Consider the following 25,170-nt stretch of genomic DNA (forward strand, 5'->3'; position numbering starts at 1 on the left):
GCTTCTTGGCATACTTAGGAGTTATTTATACAACAATCAGACATTTGAGAATTATGACAGATGAAGGTGCTGATAAAAACAATAGCTGCCATGTATTAAGCTGTGTGCCAGGCTCTCTGTTAGAAGCTGGGAATAAAACAGTGAGCAAAACAGCCAAAAATCCTTCCCCTCAAGTAATGCTCAGACAAGTAAACAGGCTGAGTGCTATGATGGATGAATGCAAGGTGTTATAGGAGCACATGGGACACTCACTGGACCTAACCCAGGCTTGGGGATCAGTGCGGACAACCTGCTGGAGAAATTGATATCTAAGCTGAGGTACGAAGGATTAGTAAGCATAGTTAGAAGGGACAAGAGGAGGAGAATGTTCATAAAAAAAGGAACACTATGTATGAAGTCTTGGACTTGGAACAAGAGAGAAGGACAATTTAGGACATATAAGTAGTTTATTATACTGGAGCATGTCTGGGAAATGTGAGAAGAGGCTGAAGACTTTGGCAGAGGCCTGATCAGAACTTTGTAAACCATGTTAAGGGTGTTTGAGCTTTATCTTTAACAATAACTAAGTCTCAAAACAACCTCTTGAGGTAGGTATTAATATCCCCACATCGTGCAAGGACAAGTATCTTGTAAAAGATTGTACTGCTGGAAAGACGTGTTAGAATTTGAATTCAGGCTGTTTGAGTAGTTTCACACTTTCTTCTAACATAATATTTTGAAACTGATAATCTGAAAATCTTCTTCTACCGACACCTGGAAATGCTAAAAGTATCAACAAATGCTTGATAAGGCAGGGCAAACATCCTTTCAGATCCAGAGCTAACTGAACTCTCAAGGAAGTAAAAGGAATTACCAAGACTAGAAACAAAGGATGACAGCCTATGGCTACACTTGGTGAAGGAGATGGGAGTCAATCTTGATAACAGAATGAATATTATCTCCAGGCAGGGCAAAAGATCTGGAAACCTGTGAATAAAGGGTTAACACCAGGCCTGGATTGATTCAGGCCAGCCTGGGAATGGTTTCACACAGCACAGTTTCCTTGGGAACTGGAGAGTTAACATAAATGGGTAATATTGTGTGGTGCTTCTGCTGTGTGGGACTGCATCTGGTTTGGGGTGACCAGCACAGTATAAAAGATTGGTGGGAAAAAGGAGCCATGGCTTTTGTGAATCAAAGTGACCTACAGACATCTAAGGCTCTCATGGTTGACAGTCACATACACCCCAAGTGGGAGAAGGGGCAACAGAGGCTGTGTACTTGGGTAGCTGCTGAGCCTGTCAATGAGATGAAGATACTATAGTATATGAAAGCCTTTTTTTGTTTGTGAGTTTGATGGCCAAACTGATCAGTAAATGCAGCTATGCTACTTCAGAGGAGGATGGAAAAAAGGAGTCTGTCCTCAGGCAGGTTTGGGATTTGGATTTACCCTACCTACGTGGTCTAAGAACTCCCAAGCTGAGACATTAACTCAAAATTAGCTCCAAGCTTGTGATATTCCTAAAACACCTGGCAGAACAACAGCAAAACCACTCTGGAGGGACACACCCTCCATCTTAGCTGCCAGGACTCAAGAGACAAAACCCTACTAAAGATAAACTCACAATCCAAAAGTATAAATATATAAGGAACAATCAATCCATTATGAGTGAGAATCAGAAGATATAAAACACACAGCAGGACTATACCTCCAGGAACTTCGAATACCAGAAGAAAGTCTATTAAATAAGTATGCTTAAAATAATTAAAGTTATTAAGGAGGAACTGAAAATAAAAGACTAAAAAAGGCACAGTGAGTAAAAATAGACAAAAACGAAAAAAAAAGTCACTGAAATTAAAAACTAAGTAGGTGACATAAACATAAGATTGACTCAGGAGATAAAAGAATGAACTAAAAAACAGAGCTGAAGAAATTATCCAAAATTCATCACAGAGAGAGACAAAGAGATGAAAATATGAAAATGAGGTTAAACAACAGGGAACAGAATAAATACGTCTAACATATATCTAACAGGAGTTGCTGAAGAACAGACTAGAAAGACCAGGGGAGAGAATATTTGAAGATATCATGTAGAATTTTTCCAGAATTAATGGGAGACAAAAAAGCACAGATTCCAGCAGAGCAGATAAAACTAAATCTATACTTAGATCATGGCAGTGAAACTGGACAACACCAAAGATAAAAATATTAAAACCATCTACAGATTTAAGGCAATCCCTATCAAAATACCAATGTTACTTTTCACACAACTAGAACAAATAATTTAAAAACTTGTATGGAAACACAAAAGACCCTGAATAGCCAAAACAATCTTCAGAAAGTAGAAAAGAGCTGGAGGTATCATACTCCCTGACTTCAGACTATACTACAAAACTATGGTAATCAAAACAGTATGGTACTGGCAACAAAAACAGACACATAGATCAATGGAACAGAATAAATAAATAAACCCAGAAATAAACCCACACACTTATGACCAACTAATCTATGACAAAGGAGACAAGAATATACAATTGAGAAAAGACAGTCTCTGCAATAAGCGGTGATGGGAAAACTGGACAGTTAAGTGTAAAGGAATGAAATTGGAACATTTCCTCACACCATGTACAAAAATAAACTCAAAATGGAAAAGGGAACCCTCTTGCACTGTTGGCGGGAATGTAAATTGATACAGCCACTATGGAGAACAGTATGGAGGTTCCTTAAAAAACTAAAAATAGAACTACCATATGACCCAGCAATCCCACTACTGGGCATATACCCTGAGAAAACCATAATTTAAAAGCAGTCATGTACCACAATGTTCATTGCAGCACTATTTACAATAGCCAGGACATGGAAGCAACTTAAGTGTCCATCAACAGATGAATGGATAAAGAAGATGTGGCACATATATATAATGGAATATTATTCAGTCATAAAAAGAAATGAAATTTAGTTATTTGTAATGAGGTGGATGGACCTAGAGTCTGTCATACAGAGTGAAGTAAGTCAGAAAGAGAAAAACAAATACCATATGCTAACACATATATATGGAATCTGAAAAAAAACCCAAAAACGTTGTGAAGAACCTAGGGGCAGGACAGGAATAAAGACGCAGATGTAGGGAATGGACTTGAGCACATGAGGAGGGGGAAGGGTAAGCTGGGACGAAGTGAGAGAGTGGCATGGACATATATACACTACCAAATGTAAAATAGATAGCTAGTGGGAAGCAGCCACATAGCACAGGGGGATCAGCTCGGTGCTTTGTGACCACCTAGAGGGGTGGGATAGGGAGGGTGGGAGGGAGGAGAAATGGGGATATACATGTATGTACAGCTGATTTACTTTGTTACACAGCAGAAATTAACACACTGTTGTAAAGCAATTTTACTCCAATAAAGATGTTAAAACAAAAAAAAAACTAATAAGAAAAATAATCTCAAAATGGATTAAAAACCTAAATGTAAAAAACCATAAAACTCCCAGAAGAAAACATAGGCAGAACACTGTTTGACCTAAATCACAGCCATATTTTTTGGGTCTGTCTCCTAAAACAAAGGAAACAAAAGCAAAAATAAACCAATGGGACCTAATTAAACTTAAAAGCTTTTGCATAGGGCTTCCCTGGTGGCGCAGTGGTTGAGAATCCGCCTGCCGATGCAGGGGACGCGGGTTCGTGCCCCGGTCCGGGAAGATCCCACATGCCGCGGAGTGGCTGGGCCCGTGAGCCATGGCCACTGAGCCTGCGCGTCCTGAGCCTGTGCTCCGCAACGGGAGAGGCCACAACAGTGAGAGGCCCATGTACCGCAAAACAACAACAACAACCACAGAAAAAAGCTTTTGCATAGCAGAGGAAACCATGGCCAAAACGGAAACCTACTGAATGGGAGAAAACATTTAAAAATGATATCATTAATAAGAGGTTAATGTCCAAAATACATAAACAGCTCATATAACTCAAAAAAAAAAAGTTTAAAAATGGGCAGAAGACCTGAAAAGACATTTTTCCAAAGAAAATATACAGATGGCCAACAGGAACATGAAAACATGCTCAATATCATTAATCATCAGCGAAATACAAATCAAACCCACAATGAGATATCACCTCACACCTGTCGGAATGGCTATTATCAAAAAAGACCACAAATAACAAATATTGGTAAGGATGTGGAGAAAAGGGAACTTTTGTACATTTTTGATGAGAATGTAAATTGGTGCAGCCACTGTGGAAAACAGTATGGAGGTTCCTCAAAAAACTAAAAATAGAACTACCACATGATCCAGCAATTCCACTCCTGAGTACATAACCAAGGAAAATGAAAACATTAATTTGAAAAGATATATGCATCCCAATGTTCATAGCAGCATTATTTACAATAGCCAAGACATGGAAGCAACCTAAGTGTCAATCAAGAGACGAATAGAAAAAGAAGATGTGGTGTGTATACACACACACACACACACACACACACACACACACACACACACACAATAGAATACTACTCATTAAAAAGAATGAAATTTTGCCATTTACAACAACGTGGATGAACTTGGAGGGTACTATGCTTAGTGAAATAAGTCAGAAAGAGAAAGACAAATATTGTACAGTATTACTTTTCTGTGGAATCTAAATAATAAAACAAACTAGTGACTATAACAAAAATTAAAACTAAATATAGGGGAGACATTATCTAAAAAGAAATGCGAATTAAACCGATAGCAGATCCCTCAACACAACAAGAGAAAGCAGAAAGCAATGAAAATAATTTTTTTTCTGACCAAGTCACTATTTAAGAAGAAAAACAAAGATGGTTTACTTTTGGCAATGATTCTTTACTGAGAGAACTACTAAAAGAAAAAAAAATAAAACAAGGAAATTTCATTTTAGGAAGAAGGAAACTGAATCCAGAAGTAAGGAATAAAGTACATGAAGCAATGGTGAGAACTGCTAAATATGTGGGTAAATCTAAACAGGAAATGACTGTATGAAGTAGTAATTATAACAGTAATGACCACCATGACAATCACTTTTAGAGATGAAGAAATAAAATGGAAATAAAATACCACAGGATAACAACACATGTGTAAGGCAGGAGAGGGTGTTAAATTATTCTGAGGTTCCTGTATTGTTCAGGAGATTAACAATTGTTCAGCTGATTAACTTTAGGCAGGAAAAATATGTTAAAAATTTAAGAGTAAACAATATCAGAATAGAAGAAGATAGAAAAGGAAATAAAGGGAAAAAAGAATATAAAGAAAACAGGATTGGTGCAACAGAGGGCAGAAAGAGGAAAAGAAACATAGAAAAGCACAGTACATAGGATGTACAAAATAGAAATAAATTCCAATGTATCAATAATAAGAGTAAATGTAAATGGGACTAAACTCACCAATTAAAAGACAGATTCTCACACTGTAAAGCAGCTATACTCCAATAAAAATTTTCTTAAAGAAAGATTCTCAAACTGGATGTAAGAAACTATATCCACACAAAATCCAACTATATGCTATTTATGAGACTTACACAGGACAAAAATAAGGACACAGAAAGCTGAAAGTGAACAAATAAAAAGACATACCAAGCAACACTAATCCTAAGAAAGCTGCCACACTTACGTTAATAGCAGACAAAATAAGGCTCCTAGACAAAAAGCACTGCAAGGAATAAAGAGTCATAAAATAATGATAAAATGAATAATTTTAAGTGTTTTTTTTAAAAACCAGGAATCTTTAAATTGTGGTAAAATACACATAAAATTTACCATTTTAACCATTTTTAAGGCTACAGTTCAGCTGTATTAAAAACATTCACGTTATTGTGCAACCATTCTCCAGAACTCTTTTCACCTTGCAAAACTGAAACTCTATACTCATTACACCACAAGTCCCCATTCACCAGGAAGTTTTGAACAACACATTTAAGAAGCTTGATCTGACAAACACATGGAGAACCCAGCACTCAACAACTGGAAAATACATTCTTTTCCGGATCAAGTCACTAAAAAAATTATGTTGGCCTCAGCTCTCTCCATGGCCACACTTAACTCTCAAAGACTGTGGAGCTACACTTTAAAAGTCCTCAAGGAAAGAAAGCATGATGTAAGGGCTTTTATGCTCAATCAAGCAGTTGTTGAAATATTTAAGGCAACAAATTCTAGATCTGCAAGAACTCATCAGGTAATATTGCTCTACTAAGCTTTGAGGACTCTACTAGAAAACAAATGAGAGACAATAAAAAGTAGGAAAATGGGCAGTGAGAGGATTGTTAATGAGCACTGAATCTGACAAGTACATACTGACAAGGTATAATACTAAAGACAAAAGTGGGAACTAGGGTAATAGAACAGAACATAAATGTTATATGCCCTGACAGTGTAGACACGATACCATAAAACCTGCAGGGAGGCGAAGGGGAAAAGAAGGTGGAAGGTAGAATGAATAAGCCAGCTTCCTCAATTTTTAATTGCTGGGGATGGATGGGGGAATGTCAAAAGATATAATTTAAACCTGATGAATCAAGTCATAGTATAAGCATATTACAAGTATAAAGGCAAACAGTAAGAAAGACAATACAAATGACCAAAATTAGGTGCTAAAGCAAAGGGAAGGAGAAGTTAGAGGAAAAATACCAATTTCATCACTACTTATAGTGGGGATTAATACATACTATCAACAGAAATGGATGATTAATGGTGGCATTACAGATATAACCAGTAGAGCAAAACCAGAGCCAGAAAATATGAGAGAGAGACACAGACACAGAGAATGAACAGAGGAATTTATTTTTATAGGCTTTAAAGTCAGAAGCAAAACATAAAATGCACAAAGACCAAATATGTCTACATATCAATAAATATGAATTGGCTAAACTTATTTATTAAAATAAACCTTTCAGATTATGTCACAACACAAAACACAGTTCAAGATCTATTCAGAGACACACCTAAAACAAGGTAAATTTTTAAAAGCTGAAAGCAAAAGATGAGCAAAAGTATAGCAGGCAAATGCAAACAAAAGGAAGCAAACATTAGTATCAGTCAGAGTTGACTTCTGGCACCCCACCAAAAAAAAAGCTTTTGTTTTTTTTAGAGAGTAAGAACAAAGGTGTGGAGATCAAACTTCAGGTAGCCAATAAATAATTATCCATTCATGAATTTTCAGAAAATTTCTGGAAAATATATAAGGAACTGTTATCAGTTATTATTTCTGGGGAGTATGCTAGGGGTGGAGTGTAGAGAGAGAAATAATTTCTATTCTTTCCCTTAACCAATTCCTTACAGTTTGAATTCTGGCCAAGAGCATGGTTTTACTTCTATAAGAAAAAGCAATCAACAAGAAATATTTCAGTGAAATCAATAATTACCACACTGTATATATACTCTAAAACAAGTATTTTAGCTTTTTCCTATATATTAGCAATTATATGTATTATGTCATTTAATTACATATAAATTTATAATTTATGGAACAGCATCTATAAAAACAAACGAAGATTTTCAAGATGCTATGTAATTCTAGATAATTATAAAAGATTTAGATAAATATAAGTTGTGATTTTCAAAGTCTTGAGATTTTCAAACAATTTTCAGTTATGAATATTCAAATTTATAACAAAATGCAAATAAAAAGAATGGAAATGTACTAACACTTCACTATAAAATTTCCTAAATATTTGAGAGTTGTCCATGAAAGCAAGAAGTATAAAGTATTTTTAAGAACTCCTGAACTTTAACAATACAATAATACATCTGTGCAGTTTTGAGTGTTAAATATACTTACACAAGTTAAAAATAAACACTATTCAAAGCAGAGAACAATTACGAATTTCAGTTGATATTTGGCAACAGCTTAAAGTCAATGAAGCAGCTTGTTTTTTCAGTATACTTTTTTTTTTTTTTTTTGCGGTAGGCGGGCCTCTCACTGTTGTGGCCTCTCCCGTTGCGGAGCACAGGCTCTGGACGCGCAGGCTCAGCAGCCATGGCTCACGGGCCCAGCCGCTCCGCGGCATGTGGGACCTTCCCAGACCGGGGCACGAACTCGTGTCCCCTGCATCGGCAGTCGGGCTCTCAACCACTGCACCACCAGGGAAGCCCTTTCAGTATACTTTTTATTACAAAAGTTTTCTGGGTAAAAATAGAACTATAGGGACTTCCCTGGTGGTGCAGTGGTTAGGAATCTGCCTGCCAATGCAGGGGACATGGGTTCGATCCCTGGTCCGGGAAGATGCCACGTGCCGTGGAGCAACTAAGCCCGTGCACCACAACTACCGAGCCTGCGCTCTAGAGCCCGCAAGTCACAACTACTGAGCCTGCGCTCCACAACTACTGAAGCCTGCGCGCCTAGATCCTGTGCTCCCCAACAAGAGAAGCCACTGCAATGAGAAGCCCACGCACCACAATGAAGAATAGCCCCGGCTCGGCGCAACTAGAGAAAGCCCGCACACAGCAACGAAGACCCAACGCAGCCAAAAAAGAACAAAAAGAGAACTATACGTGGATGTGGGAGATTAACACATGGAGCTAAGCAAAATGAGCATCAAGGACTCACCAACTGCACTGAATTCAAACATTGAAAAAAAATAAAAAGTTAATGAAAATGTGGGCAAGTTCTGTACTCTTAAATTTTTAAAATTATGGTAAAATATACATAAAATAAAAATTATCACTTAAACCATTTTTAAGTGTACAGTTCAGTGGCATTAAGTACCTTCACACTGCTGTGCAACCATCACCACCATCCATCTCCAGAACTCTTTTCATCTTCTAAAACTGAAACTCGGTACCCATTACTTTTCAACATGGCAGAAGACAGAGATGAAAATGCTTAGAGGACCTAGGCGCCCCTTGACTTGATGAATGTGTTAAGAACTGGAGAGTTGTATTATTTGAGAATAGTAGTGAGACAGCTATATTTCTTTGTAATGGAAGAGGCAGGAAGTACTTGACATACAGAGAAATCTAGTTAAATCGTATAAAAATGAACTGCAGGTTCTGGTTACATTATTATAATAAATGACTTTTTTCTAATTTATTTATTTATTTATTTTTGGCTGCGTTGGGTCTTCGTTGCTGCATGCGGTCTTTCTCTAGTTGCAGCGAGCAGGGGCTACTCTGTTGCGGTGCGCAGGCTTCTCATTGCTGTGGCTTCTTTTGTTGTGGAGCACGGGCTCTAGGTGTGTGGGCTTCAGTAGTTGTGGCATGTGGGCTCAGTAGTTGTGGCTCATGGGCTCTAGAGCACTGGCTCAGTAGTTGTGGTGCATGGGCTTAGTTGCTCTGTGGCATGTGGGAATCTCCCCGGACCAGGGCTCGAACCCCTGTCCCCTGCATTGGCAGGCAGATTCCTAACCACTGCACCACCAGGGAAGTCCCTATAATAAATGACTTTACAGAATTAAAGATATGGTATATGATTTTACTTAGAAAACAATTTAGTTGAAAAGCAATAGTATTCCTTCCTTTAAAACCATTTTTTAATAGTTATAATGATAAATACCTTTTAAAAAAGTCCTTATGTATTAGTCATTGCTGTTGCAAAGTACCTTATATGTGTTATTTACTTTTACAACCACCCTATTAAGAAGGGACTAGTTTACAGGTGAGGAAACTGAAGTTTATAGAGATGAAGTCATCTACCCAAGGTTATCTAGGGTCTGCCTGATTCTCTAGCCCATGTTCTTAAATCATTCTATCCATCTTGTCTCCCCGTAATTAGCACAACTGGTACCCTTTGCTTTTCACCTGCTGTCATTTAGGATAAAGCTTATCCTGAATCTATGTGACATATGCGCTAAATGGCCCAAGACTGACAGATGGCACAGTTTAGTTTCATACATTAAATGGTTCTTTTATTGAACTAATAAATTATCAATATATTTCAAAAGAATTAACAAGTGTGGAGCAGAATGGCACAATATAGAGGAAGAGGGCTTTGAACTCACAGAGACTGCAGTTTGAGTCCTTGTGCCAACACTTAAGTCATCTTAAACAAGTTATTTGACTTCTCTAAGCTTCAGTTTCCTTATCTAAGGACAATCTGAAAATATTTTATAGCTGTGAATATTAAATGCATGAATGAGAAAGCATTAAGAGAACATTGTGAGGGCTCAATAATAATTATTTATGTAATTCTGTAGAGGTCTGCTTCTAGCTCTAGAAGATTCTTGCCACTTATATTTATACTTGATTTTTAAAATACTTTTAAAAATGTCCTGTTAATGAAGCCAACAAATATTTATTGAACAACTACATTGTTCTAAATGTGGTTCTATAAACCAGACACTCACAACTCTGGTAGATATTACTGTAAGGACCTTAATAGCAAATTTTTTTTAACTCCCCAAATAGAGAATTCCCTGGTGGTCCAGTGGTTAGGACTCCATGCTTTCACTGCTGAGGGTCCACCCAGGGTCAGGGAGCTAAGATCCCACAAGCTGCGTGTTGTGGCAAAAAAGAACCCCAAACACAAAAAAGAAAAATAAACTCTAAGTACACGAAGTAATTTCATTTGCATCATATAGTATTAAACCAAAACCCAAGAGGGTCTTTCCTGAAGTCTTCTCAGACTTCATCTAGTCTTACTCCATGCTCTTTTCGGTAACTGCATCTTCTCCTGAGCTGTGTTCAAACATCACATCTGGGCAGATGATTACACACTTCAACTTGAGCCCTGATATCTTCTCCTGAACTCTTGCTGGATATTAACTTTGAAGTGTCTATAAGAAATTCATCATTTCTCCTCTTCTTCGTCCACTGCTACCACCAAAACTAGCTCTTCCTCATCCCTAATCTGCACTGTTAGTGGTTTCAAACCTCAAAATCATCTTGCTATCTCTTGTTCCCTTGTCTGTAATTAGTGTTCTTCCATATACCATTCAGATCTATTCCTTCTTGTCCATTCCTTCCACCAACACTAGTTTGGGACCTCATTCCCTCTAACTTAGGCTATCAAAAGGCACTTGATGTCACTTTTATTTGTTGAAAAGAATAATTATAAAGACTATGGCAAACAAGGGAAATATATTAACTGAATAGACCCTTAAAGTAATTAAACGCAATATATACTACCATTCCAACCATGTAGAAAAAGTATATATAAGAGGACAAGGATAAAATACAAAGATGAACACTGTTCAGCTGTTAATAATAGGATAATGGGTGGTGTAGTAAAGATGTTAAACAGCAGTCCCCAACCTTTTTGGCACCAGGGACCAGTTTTGAGGAAGACAATTTTACCACAGACCAGGGCAGGGTGGGGGATGGTTCAGGCAGTAATGCCAGCGATGGGGAGCGATGGGGAGCGATGGGGAGCAATAGGGCGTGGCAGTGAAGCTTCATTCGCCTGCCTGCTGCTCACCTCCTTCTCTGTGGCCCGGTTCCTAACAGGCCACAGACCAGTAGCAGTCCGCAGCCCAGGGGTTGGGGACCCCTGAAGTAAAGTACCCAAAGTACCCATAGCCTCTCCAGAAGGAAAATTCTCTAGGCAGCCATATTTAGTACCATATCACCCTCCTTTCTTCTGATCCTTACCCACAAGCATAGCCGGTTACACTAAGGATGGATCCTCAGTCTGACCCGAGGATAGCCAGTAATCTCTGAGGTAGTCTGGTGTGGAAAACTGCCCCCAAAAGAGAGGAGCTGCACCAGGAGTTTAAATTAGAAAAGGCAGAGAAAACAGGGCAGTTATAGTGAAAACTACAACATATATATAGAGAGAAAGGCTACAGTGTGAGATATGAACAATGAGGAGCCATAAGTGAGCTAAGGTTACAAGTATGCCAATCCAAAGAATGGGGAGAAACTAAAAGATGGAGAAAAGAAACATAGGCAGACACACAGCTGGTGGCAGGCACAGTGAGAAGCCAATACAGAGTGATTCACTGAGTCATGTTATTGGTGTAGTATGAGTATGAAGAACTTGGCTCTGCCATTTACCAGCTGTGTAACCTTGGGCAAGTCCTTTACCCCTCTGTACCTTTATTTGCTCATTTGTGTAAAGGGTGGTTTATCTAACTGGGTGGTTACGAGGCCTGAATGAGTTATGTAACAGTGTCTGGCACACAGAAAGCTCTTGATAAATGCTATTACTATCACATTCATCATCATTATCCACAAGCTCCTGCTAAGGTTCCTGAAGCTTCCCTGAGCCAAAATGCTCGGTAGAGAAGTATAGTACCTCTACCTGCTCCAGAAAGACTATAGTTTTGATCCTTGGATTTCCAAAACAGCATATTTCCTTTAATGTTCTAAATATCCTTTCAATAAACTCCTCATTTAAAAGGTAAATGGACTTAATAAAAGAACTACAGGCTTACCTTAGAGATATTGTGGGTTCTGCCCCAGACCACTGCAAAAAAGTGAATATCGCAATAAAGCGAATCACATGAATTTTTTGGTTTCCCAGTACATATAAAACTTATGCTTACACTATACTGTAGTCTATTAAGTGTGTAATAGCATTATGTCTAAAAATGTATATATTTTAAAATACTTTATTGCTAAAAAATGCTAACCACCATCTGAGTCTTCAGCAAGTCAATCTTTTTGCAATAGTAACATCAAAGATCACTGAGCACAGATCACCATAACAAATATATAATAATGAAAAAGTTTGAAATATTGCAAGAGTTACCAAAATGTGACACAGAGACATGAAGTAAGCAAATGTTGTTGGAAAAATGGCACTGACAGACTTACTTGACACAGGGTTGCTACAAACCTTTAATTTGTAAAAAATGTAATAAAGTGAAGTATGCCTGTATTTACAAACAGATTTATTTTACTATATTTTATTTTATTATATATTTTACTTTTACTATTAGGGAGAAATTTTACCATCACCAGAAATACATATAAGTGTTCCCTTTTGTCTGTAAGTTGCTGACTCAAGAAAAGCATCAAGAAAATCAATTCTTTAGAACATACCCATGAAAACAATCCTTGATGTCCTCAATCTGAAAACCCTGCTCAAAAATCTCCTTTCTGGGGGCTTCCCTGGTGGTGCAGTGGTTGAGAGTCCGCCTGCCAATGCAGGGGACGCAGGTTCATGTCCCGGTCCGGGAAGATCCCACATGCCGCGAAGCGGCTGGGCCCGTGAGCCATGGCTGCTGAGCCTGCGCGTCCGGAGCCTGTACTCCGCAATGGGAGAGGCCACAACAGTGAGAAGCCAGCGTACCGCAAAAAAAAAAAAAAAAAAAAAATCTCCATTCTGAAATCTCCCTTTCCTGACAATCATTTCATTTCCTTATTTCCTTCATTTCCTTCCCTTTTCCTTATCAGTTAAGTATATGATTCTGATTATATTTTTTCTATATTGTTCTTAGGTTGGGTTATCTTTTGTTTTTCCTAATTTCCTCATGTGTTTGTTCCCTCTCACCTATGACAGTATGAACCCCAGAGAACAGGGACTTGTCTCTTCCATTTCTTTTGTGGCAGCAGGAGTGTATAACGAAATAAGAAGGAGATTTAAAATAAGATGCTAGAGATGCTAGAGTCAAGCCCCAACTATCTCACTTCCTACTTCTCTCTTTGGATAAGTCACTCAACCTGTCTCAGACTCCATGGCATTTTTCTATAAAAAAGGAAACAATATCCATCTGATTTCAAAGTCCATGTGATTTCTCACTCTGCTTCTCTGACTCTGATGGATGGCATTCATGAAGAGTTTTATAGTTCCATCCTTAGGCACATGCAGTACAGCTCACATTCAAACCTAAAATTACTACGTGGAGAACGATAAAATAACAATTGTTATGGACTAACGGCGAAGGCCACCTGATCTGGATTTGTGGAGGGCATTTACCTTCTCACAGTTTATCTTTAAAGCAGTGCCTGGAATTAGCTTCCAAGTAACTGTATTTCATCACTTAATCATAAGCCATCATGGTTTGCCCCCCACCCTGCTCCCTAGCAAAGCAAGTTCATTAATCTAACATTAACTTGTCACCACTCGTTGGCAGACTCTGAACTTTTACCTGGCCACAGAAGAATGTGACTTCATAACTCTGACATGAGTATGATTTAAAGCAAAAATCTCATTTGGCTGCACTTGTGATTTTAGCTTAAACTCCTTCCTCTCCTTCTCTCCCCTGCCCCCGCCCAAAATTTATGACAAAACAAACAGCATAAATTAAACAAAAACTGTTGTAGGTCACATTATTACTCTCTTTTGCAGAATCATATAAAAAATAATAATTTATTTCCAGAAATTACCCAAGTAAAATATTTGGGATTCTAACTAATATAGCTGAACAAGAGAGAGTATTAAAAGTATCACAAAATTACCACCTAGGGGGGTGGGACAGGGAGGGTGGGAGGGAGATGCAAGAGGGAGGAGATATGGGGATAGCTGATTCACTTTGTTATAAAGTAGAAACTAACACACCATTGTAAAGCAATTATACTCCAATAAAGATGTTAAAAAAAAAAGTATCACAAAATTAAATTCACTTACTTGACACTTCTGACGCAATTGTCGTAGTTCTTTTATAACCGGAGCTAGAGCTGATTTCTTTTCAGATACCAGAGAATTTAGTCTTTTCACCTGTCATTTAAACAAAATATATGACATCTAAGAAAAGAACTCAAAAGAACAAAAATACCATAAAGGTATTTATTGAAGTGTTATATATGAGTGAAAAAAACTATAAATTACTTCAATGTCAAACAATGGGGAAGTCATTTAGTAAGTACTGATTCCTCAATAAGAAGGAATATCATTTAACTCTTCAAAATGTCAATTATTAAAACTGCAAACCATTATGGGAAAATATTTACAATCTAGCACTGAATAACTAAAACAAATTACAAAGTTGCCTTTATACAGCTTTGTATTATGTAAAAAGTATATAATTATGTAGGTTATATAAAATACACATAAACATAGACGAAGTGATATTCAAGATAATTAATAACCCAAAAGGCATAAGTAATGACCAATCAGAATGGACACCAGCCATAGAGATGAACAGGGTCTTGGAGGCCTCTGCTGTATTAAATGTTCATCTTTATAGGAGTTAGAATGTGGTGAAATCCAGAGGGTTCTGGGACCAATGTGGACAAGACAGGTGGAGGTGGGTACTCTGAGAGTTTGGGGCAGCAGCTATTTACCAATAAGTAGTGAAAGATTTCAACATTTTAATGCCTCATGAAGCTGTATCCGTGCATTCTGGCTGAATAGCAGTCCTGAATATAAAGATACTAAGGACATACACAAAAATGAAATAATTGTATTAATTTAAGTAGCATGATTTGGAGAAACTTGTTTTTTATCTTAAATATTTCTTTAATACCATGTAACTTTTTTTTTTTGGCTGAGCTGTGCAGCATGCGGGATCTTAGTTCCCTGACCAGGGACCGAACCCGAGCCTCCTGCAATGGAAGCACAGAGTCCTAACCACTAGACTGCCAGGTAATTCCCAATGCTATGTAACTTTTACACACTTCAAAAACCACAAAATTGAACAACCTCTTTACAACCTCATTAGAATGGAAAATTCAAAAGAGAGTGATAAAGACAGATGAAAGAATGTAAAGAAAACAATGCGCAGAAATGAAAATTTGAATGCTTCACTGAAAACAGAACACAAGAATATCTGCCTCAGAGATAGACCATAAAACAAATAAACGAACAAAGCCTGTGTAATCACCATTTCAGACATGTCATCCAGTGTTCGTCCTTTCACTTCATCAACTTCACTCTTCAGGGCGGATACTCTTTCTAGCTCTTCTTGGGTGTAACTATATCCAGATATACCCTTTTTCTCCTCAATAGTTTGCTAAAAGTAAAGAATAAAATAGGTGTAAAAAATGGGGTCCACAAAATGGGTGTCAAAACCTTGATGATTCCATAATAAGTATATAGATTTAATAGGTAACAATAAAGTTGTAAATAAAGTAGTTTAAATCCTAAAGAACAATCTTTATTGACTTCAACAATAATTACGTTCCTTTGTATGTTATAAACTTATACTGAAGAACTGAGAGGATGGAGCGCCCATTTGTTGAGATGAGGAGGACTTGGGAGGAACAGGTGAGGGAGTAGTAAATATCAGAAGTTTAGTTTTGGACATGTTACAAATCTGAAATCTCTAGTAGAAATCCAAGAGAGTTCAAGATGTTGCATATACAAGACTGGAATTTGAGAAGCAACTGGAGATACAAATTTGTGAGTTGTCTGCATAGACAATATCTTTAAAGCCATAAGAGAATAAGATCACCAAGGGAGTGAGGGTAGAGAAGAGATCTAAGGCCTAAGCCTGGGGAACTCAAAACATCTAGGCTTTGGAGAAATGAGAAGAAATCCGCCATGGAGTAGGAACAGGAGTGTTAGTAAGGGAAAAACAAGGAGAGTGCAGTGTGCTAGAAGACAAGTAAAGAAAAATTTTACAGGAAGAGGGAGTCAAACACTCCCTCTAGTTCAGTGTTTGACATGAACTGTGTCAAACACTGCCAATAGGAAGATAACTAAAATGAATCTGTATGGATTAATCTCAGGATATTTTCAGTGGATACTGTGGGTGCTCTGCCCTGATCTGCTTATTGTGTCAGGGTACCCATCCCCTAGCTGTTGTGAGAATTGGTATTTTGATGGTCTACAGCTGTCCCTTCTTCAAAGTATACCCCTGGTTTAACAGGAACTGTATCACACCACTTCTTGGGTGGTAGTAAGAGGGTCCATAGCAAATTACTGACTGACACAGGGGTCCAAAGGGGTAGCCCTCTTGCCTAAAGATGAGACCAACTCTGTGATGCAATTCATGCTCCAGAGCTCCTTATGCAATCAGAATGAAATTGGACTCCAACTGAATCCACTTTTTCCTCTTGCTTCATCTTTTTTCCTAAGAGCACTCACTGAATTATTCATATGAGGAGGAATAAGAATTCTTGTTTCAGGTTCTGCTTCTAGAGAACCTGACCAAACTACAAGGATGGGCTTCTAAGGTAGGATCACTCCCTAGGTGAATGGAACCGAGAGCCCTATCACTGGGGGCAAGCAGAGTATCGTTAGTCCTAGGCATGTTATAGCAGTACAATTGCTAAGACTGGTAAACTAGGGCAGAATATAGGTGGAAGGGATTATGGTGGGCATGACAATGGAAGGCTTGAATCTCCTTCAAGATAGTTTGCTGAGAGGAACAAAGTTGACTGACAGCCATAACTGCTGCCCCTCTGGATCCACCATCACGTTCACACCAAGGCCATGCTTCCCCCAGGCTGTTCCCAGCCAGAGGCTGACCCATTCCTGCCTGACAGGGAACTCCTCTAATTGGTGACTGGCTCAGGAACTCCCCATCATCCCAACCAAAACTTCCTTAAAACTGTGCTTACAGCCTAAGGCTCTTCTTCTCCAATCCTCCTTCCTTCCTCTTCCTTCACAGAACAGCCTAAAGGCATTTAGAGCCTAAAGGCTTTCCCTGCGGCCTGCTGCTCAATTCCCTTTACCCTTCACAAAGGCTTCCTCCAATAAATCTCTTGTACATCTAATCCAATCTGGGCGTATGCTTCTTGGAGGACCTGAACTATCACAGGAACATACTAGCTGGTACAGTGTTGCTGGTGTTCGAGAAGCATGAAGAAATCGTAACTATAAGGACTATGAAATTGGGGTGGCTGTTGCTAAGCTCAAATGACAGGCTCAAATCCATTAATCAGTAATTTAAAGCAAAGTGATAAGTCAGAGAACCTCCTTAGGAGCTTTAAAGAAACCCTCATTTCCTGTGGCTATGAGGCAGAGAGAGCTGAAAACCACGGACAGGACTTAAATTGTAAGACTGGCCAAACTTCAGAGAAGGCTGAATATATCCTATGTCAAAGTCAGGGCTCTGATAGCGAAGGGAAAGGGTGCTGAGTCTGAAATGGGGATAACTGGATAGGCTCACTTGAGAACCTTAAAACCCCAGATTATCTTTTATCTTCTGGGCAGTGGCAAATGGCTTAGCTTGTTGGGTCAGGGGCCTGGAGGAAGCAAGATAGCAAGACTAAATGACTGGGGACAAGGAGGTCTCGGGAAGAGGCATCTGGATTGAGCTATAAGAGTTAACACTAAGTGTGAAGATCTCTTCATCACATGTATATGGCCACTGGACAATGTCCACAGTAGAAGAGGCACTCAGCAGCCGAGTGGAAAGGATGATTTGGCCTTTCCAAAAAGGCCAAAAAGGCTGACAGTAGATGTCAGCCAGCCTCTGTCATTGGCCACCCAGTGTGTGGACAATGGGCTCATGAACAGAATGGCTATGTTGGCAGAGATGGAGGCTAAGTATGGACCAAATAACATGGGCTCTCTCACTAATGCTCATCTAGCTAATGCTACTGCCAAGTGTCTGAGCCGGCGGCAACACAGACCAATCCTGAATTCTGGGTATGGAATCATCCCTTGAGGAAACTGATCATCTACTTAGTGGCAATTTGATAACGCCAGATTCTTTCTACCTTGAAAAGAACAACACTTCATCCTGAATGAGACTGACCCATATTGTGGGTAAGGGTTTGCTTTTCTTGCCCACAGTGCTTTAGGCAGCACCACTATCCAAAGGCTCAGAATGTCTGGTTTACTGATGTGGAATCCCACATAATATCACCTGAGACCAAGGGACCTACTTTATGGCAAAGTAGGTATGGCAATGGGAACATGACCACAGGATTCAGTAACTGTACCACACACCATCCAGAAAGCTAATGGCCTGACTGAATAGTGGAAGGGCCCTATGAACGTACAGCTAAGGTGCCAGCTTGGAATTCATGGCCTGTGAAGATAAGTTCTATTCTTCATGATGGAGTGTATATCTTAAACCAATGCCCATTACATGGTGTTCTGTTCCAAATAGATCCAAAGACCCAAAAATACATGGGTCTTGGAACCATGAGATGAAAGTATGAGTGTTATCACTCACCAGAATTCCTACTTATCCACAGGGAATTATGCTTCCCTTCTTGACAACTTTAGGCTCTGTGGGTATAAATGTTCTGGTTTCCATAAGGCACATGCTTCCACCGGAAGGCACATTGAGAAGCCCTTTAAACTTAATGCTCTGCCTACCATCTTGTCACTTGGGCTCCTCATGCCCACAGACCAGCAGGCAAAGAAAAGAGTGATTTATTGGCAGAATATGTTAAGGGTATACAGATGCTGTTATATAATGAAGGACAGATAGGAATACGTTTGGCATTCAGGTGATCCATTAGGGCATATCTTGGTACTCTCATGCCCAGTTTTAACAGTAAATGGGTAAGTTTACCAACCACAGCCTGATAAGGGCATTGTACTAGAATCTCATACCTCTTAAGGATGAGGGACTGAGTCATCCCACCAAGTGAGTCATCTAGCAGTCCCAACCTTTTTGGCACCAGGGACCGGGTTCGTGTAAAACAATTTTTCCACAGACGGCGGAGGGTGGGGGTTGGGGGGATGGTTCAGGCAGTAATGCCAGCGACGGGGAGCGGCAGATGAAGCATTGCTGGCTCGCCTACTGCTGACCTCCTGCTGTGCAGCCCAGTTCCTAACAGGCTGCAGACCAGTACCGGTCCATGGCCCGGGAGTTGGGAACCCCTAATAGACCACTGGAGGTGCTAGCCAAAGGTGTGGGGAATCTAGGATGGATGGTAGAGGAAGAAGATATTGAGTATCAATTATGTCCTTGGGACCAAATGAAGCAAAGAGAGTTTTAATATGTCCTCCTCACCCTCCTGTTTTCCTAGAAATTTTGACCAACTGTAATCCTGTATAAACTATACCAAGATGGAGTGACTTTAATGTGAGAAGCAAGTAGATCTCAGTAGTACAAGGGGTGGCTTATAGTGAATGCTGTTGGTGCTCTACTCAAACCTCATCTGCAAGCTGCAATGAGTGTTGACTGCTAATGGCTCACAGATGCCCCCTTCTCCAGAACATGCCCTTAGCCCAATGGGGGCTGCCTCATCTAGAAGGTTATACCGTGCAATAGCCAATGACTGACTGATATGGGAGTATAAAAGTCCAGCCCCCTTGCCTCAAGGTGGAATCAACTCCATGGTGCAATGTGTGCTCCAAAGTTCCTCATGGGATCTAAATGAAGCTGTTTTCAGTCGGGAATACATCCTTGCTTGGCTTTTTTCAGCTGCTCCATCTGTTTCCCTCATTCCCTTTCTTCTGAAGGTACTCCCTCCCTCAGTAAATCACTTGCACCAAGTATTCCCCTCTCAGGCTCTGCTTCTAAGGAACCCAGCTTAAGAAAAGATGTAAAGCAAAAGGAAAAAGATCATAGATATTCTAAAACATCTTTCTCAATAACTGATGGAATAAGCAGATGAAAATATAAATAGAAACATGAATACATGGAGGCTAAACAATACACTACTTAATAACCAAGAGATCACTGAAGAAATCAAAAAATACCTAGAAATACATGACAATAAAAACACAACAACCCAAAACCTATGGGATGCAGCAAAAGCAGTTCGAAGAGGGAAGTTTATAGCAATACAATCCTACCTCAAGAAACAAGAAACATCTCAAATAAACAGCCTAACCTTACACCTAAAGCAAATAGAGAAAGAAGAACAAAAATAACCCCAAAGTTAGCAGAAGGAAAGAAATCATAAAGATCAGATCAGAAATAAATGAAAAGGAAATGAAGGAAACAATAGTAAAGATCAATAAAAGTAAAAACTGGTCCTTTGAGAAGATAAACAAAATTGATAAACCATTAGCCAGACTCATCAAGAAAAAAGGGAGAACACTCAGATCAATAGAATTAGATATGAAAATGGAGAAGTAACAATTGACACTGCAGAAATACAAAGGCACATGAGAGATTACTACAAGCAGCTATATGCCAATAAAATGGACAACCTGGAGGAAATGGACAAATTCTTAGAAAAGCACAACCTTCCAAGATTGAACCAGGAAGAAATAGAAAATATAAACAGACAAATCACAAGCACTGAAATTTAGACTGTGATTAAAAATCTTCCAACAAACAAAAGCCCAGGACCAGATGGCTTCACAGGTGAATTCTATCAAACATTTAGAGAAGAGCTAACACCTATCCTTCTCAAACTCTTCCAAAATATAGCAGAGGTAGGAACACTCCCAAACTCATTCTACGAGGCCACCATCACCCTGATACCAAAACTACACAAAGATGTCACAAAGAAAGAAAACTACAGGCCAGTAACACTGATGAACGTAGATGCAAAAATCCTCAACAAAATACTAGCAAACAGAATCCAACAGCACATTAAAAGGATCATACACCATGATCGAGTGAGGTTTATCCCAGGGATGCAAGGATTCTTCAATATACACAAATCAATCAATGTGATACATCGTATTAACAAATTGAAGGATAAAAACCATACGATAATCTCAAGAGATGCAGAAAAAGCTTTGGAAACTTCAACACCCATTTATGATAAAAACCCTCCAAAAGTAGGCATAGAAGGAACTCACCTCAACATAATAAAGGCCATATATGACAAACCCACAGCCAACATCGTTCTCAATGGTGAAAAACTGAAACCATTTCCACTAAGATCAGGAACAAGACAAGGTTGCCCACTTTCACCACTATTATTCTATTATTCAACATAGTTTTGGAAGTTTTAGCAATCAGAGAAGAAAAATAAATAAAAGGAATCCAAATCAGAAAAGAAGAAGTAAAGCTGTCACTGTTTGCAGATGACATGATACTATACAGAGAGAATCCTAAAGACGCTATCAGAAAACTACTAGAGCTAATCAATGAATTTGGTAAAGTCGTAGGATATAAAATTAATGCACAGGAATCTCTTGCATTCCTATACACTAATGATGAAAAATCTGAAAGAGAAATTAAGGAAACACTCCCATTTACCACTGCAATAAAAATAAAATACCTAAGAATAAACCTACCTAGGGAGACAAAAGACCTGTATGCAGAACACTATAAGACACTGATGAAAGAAATTAAAGATGATACAAACAGATGGAGAGATATACCATGTTCTTGGACTGGAAGAATCAACATTGTGAAAATGACTATACTACCCAAAGCAATCTACAGATTCAATGCAATCCCTATCAAACTACCACTGGCATTTTTCACCGAACTGGAACAAAAAAATTTCACAATTTGTATGGAAACAAAAAGACCCCGAATAGCCAAAGCAACCTTGAGAAAGAAAAACGGAGCTGGAGGAATCAGGCTCCTTGACTTCAGACTATACTACAAAGCTACAGTAATCAAGACAGTATGGTACTGGCACAAAAACAGAAATATAGATCAATGGAACAGGATAGAAAGCCCAGAGATAAACCCACACACATATGGTCACCTTATTTTTGATAAAGGAGGCAAGAATATACAATGGAGAAAAGACAGCCTCTTCAATAAGTGGTGCTGGGAAAACTGGATAGCTACATGTAAAAGAATGAAATTAGAACACTCCCTAACACCGTACACAAAAAATAAACTCAAAATGGATTAAAGACCAAAATGTAAGGCCAGACATTAGAAAACTCTTAGAGGAAAACATAGGCAGAACACTCTATGACATAAATCACAGCAAGATCCTTTTTGACCCACCTCCTAGAGAAATGAAAATAAAAACAAAAATAAACAAATGGGACCTAATGAAATTTAAAAGCTTTTGCACAGCAAAGGAAACCATAAACAAGACGAAAAGACAACCCTCAGAAAGGGAGGAAATATTTGCAAATGAAGCAACTGACAAAGGATTAATCTCCAAAATTTACAAGCAGCTCATGCAGCTCAATATCAAAAAGACAAACAACCCAATTTAAAAATGGGCAGAAGACCTAAATAGACATTTCTCCAAAGAAGATATACAGATAGCCAACAAACACGTGAAAGAATGCTCAACATCACTAATCATTAGAGAAATGCAAATCAAAACTACAATGAGGTATCACCTCACACCAGTCAGAATGGCCATCATCAAAAAACCTACAAACAATAAATGCTGGAGAGGGTGTGGAGAAAAAGGGAGTCCTCTTGCACTGTTGGTGGGAATGTAAATTGATACAGCCACTATGGAGAACAGTATGGAGGTTCCTTAAAAAACCAAAAATAGAACTACCATACAACCCAGCAATCCCACTACTGGGCATATACCCTGAGAAAACTATAATTCAAAAAGAGTCATGTACCAGAATGTTCATTGCAGCTTTATTTACAATAGCCAGGATATGGAAGCAACCTAAGTATCCATTCACAGATGAATGGATAAAGAAGATGTGGCACATATATACAATGGAATATTACTCAGCCATAAAAAGAAACGAAATTGAGTTATTTGTAGTGAGGTGGATGGACCTAGAGTCTGTCATACAGAGTGAAGTAAGTCAGAAAGAGAAAAACAAATACCGTATGCTAACACATATATATGGAATCATAAAAAAAAAAAAAAGGTTCTGAAGAACATAGTGGCAGGACAGGAATAAAGACGCAGATGTAGAGAATGGACTTGAGGACACGGGGAGGGGGAAGGGTAAGCTGGGATGAAGTGAGAGAGTGGCATGGACATATATACACTACCAAATGTAAAATCGATAGCTAGTGGGAAGCAGCCGCATAGCACAGGGAGATTAGCTCCGTGCTTTATGAGCACCTAGAGGGGTGGGATAGGGAGGGTGGGAGGGAGACACAAGAGGCAGGAGATATGGGGATATATGTATATGTATAGCTAATTCACTCTGTTATAAAGCAGAAACTACATACCATTGTAAAGCAATTATACTCCAATAACAATGTTAAAAAAAGAAAACATGGAAGATTTGAGTATCATGGTTAACATACTGGACTGAATTGACTTTTATGGAACACCATCCCCCACAACTGCAGAATATATATTCTTCTCAACTGCACATGGAACAATGATCAAAACAGACCACATGCTGGGCCATAATGCAACATTCAAAAATTTCAAAGGACTGAAATCACAGAGTATGTTTCCTGGCTACAGCGGAAATAAGCTAGAAATGAATAACAGAAAGGTAACTAGAAAACCCCCAAATGTTTGGTTTTAAGCAATGACCATAGGTCAAAGAAATCACAACGCAAATGAGAAAATATTTTAAAGTGAGCAATAATGCAGTTACTACATATCAATTTTAAAAGTGCTGTTACAATCTATGTTTAGTGCTGTTAGAATCTATGTTTGATGCACTGTAAATTTTCAATCTTAAGTTCCCTAGAAGCAAACAATATTCAACAGCATGAGACAGAAAAGTTCATATTGCCAGCTAATTACAACTGGTTCAAATCTCATTCACCTCTACCAGATTATTGCTAGCTGGTAAGCCAACATCCTGATGAAATCACTTCCCCATGGGTAAAAGAAAAAAAAAAAGCCAAATCAAGAAAACTCAGAGGAACTGGTACCCACGATGAGAATAGCTTTGCTGCTAGAGGGATTTCTCTGGGTTTAACTTTTTTCTGACAACCAAGGCACAAATATATAAGGAACAAGCCTGCAGGCAAACTTCCATACAGAACCCTCCCTGGATACTTCTTTCCAAAGCTCCATGGAAGTGGCTGCTTAGATTTCTGCCCAGCAGGCCACGATAAATAAACTATTTTATAGTCAATCTCTTGGTATGATCATTTTGGTCATATTAACTAGCTAACCAAAAGAAAAACCTACTTAATAGAATTCAACTTCTATTAATTACCCCAAAGTCAGAACACATAAAAAAGTTAGTGCCTACTGCTACAGTAAAATACAAAAAATCAGCTTTTATGTCATCTCTGTAATTAATCAGAGAAAATGAATAATTTTATGGTTTTTCTAATAAAAACAATGACCTCAGTAAAAAGCTATAACCTATAAACCTCCTGGCATTTGTACTTTTAGAACCCCAAGATAACATTGTATTACCAGTTGATGTTGAATATTTTCATGACGTTGCTTAAGAAGTTCTTCTGTCCTCTGCAAGAGACCAAATTCAGCTTTAAATTCAGCTATTATCTGATGCTTCTTTTTGAAAACTGTACTCTTGCTTCGAAGTTTACTGACATATCGTTTGAACTGTAAAAGAACATAACATGTAGTTTAATAAGTAGAAAAGTAGTTGCTAAATATATATAACCTCAGTGTATTAGAAAAATTTTCTTTTCTACCATCCTACATGTGGGTCACAAGTACATAATAATAACTTAGTCTTATTGGAAAAGTTGGAAAGACTAACTGTTCAGTTAAAATATTTTG

At 38.5% G+C, this 25,170-nt stretch overlaps 1 protein-coding gene across 3 annotated transcripts in view; it reads right to left on the reverse strand.

The window, feature by feature from the left end:
* Window positions 1–25,170, reverse strand: part of IFT81 (intraflagellar transport 81) — an 86,410-nt gene that overhangs the window by 10,967 nt on the left and 50,273 nt on the right. For all 3 annotated transcript variants that reach the window (XM_032603590.1, XM_032603592.1, XM_032603591.1), the window contains exons 12-14: window positions 24,841–24,990; window positions 15,630–15,758; window positions 14,435–14,524 (exon numbers count right to left, since the gene is read on the reverse strand). In XM_032603590.1, coding sequence (XP_032459481.1) covers window positions 14,435–14,524; window positions 15,630–15,758; window positions 24,841–24,990 — 369 coding nt within the window. The remainder of the gene's footprint in view (window positions 1–14,434; window positions 14,525–15,629; window positions 15,759–24,840; window positions 24,991–25,170) is intronic.

This window comes from Phocoena sinus, chromosome 14 (genome assembly GCF_008692025.1).
Source record: "Phocoena sinus isolate mPhoSin1 chromosome 14, mPhoSin1.pri, whole genome shotgun sequence".
Classification (NCBI taxonomy): domain Eukaryota; kingdom Metazoa; phylum Chordata; class Mammalia; order Artiodactyla; family Phocoenidae; genus Phocoena; species Phocoena sinus.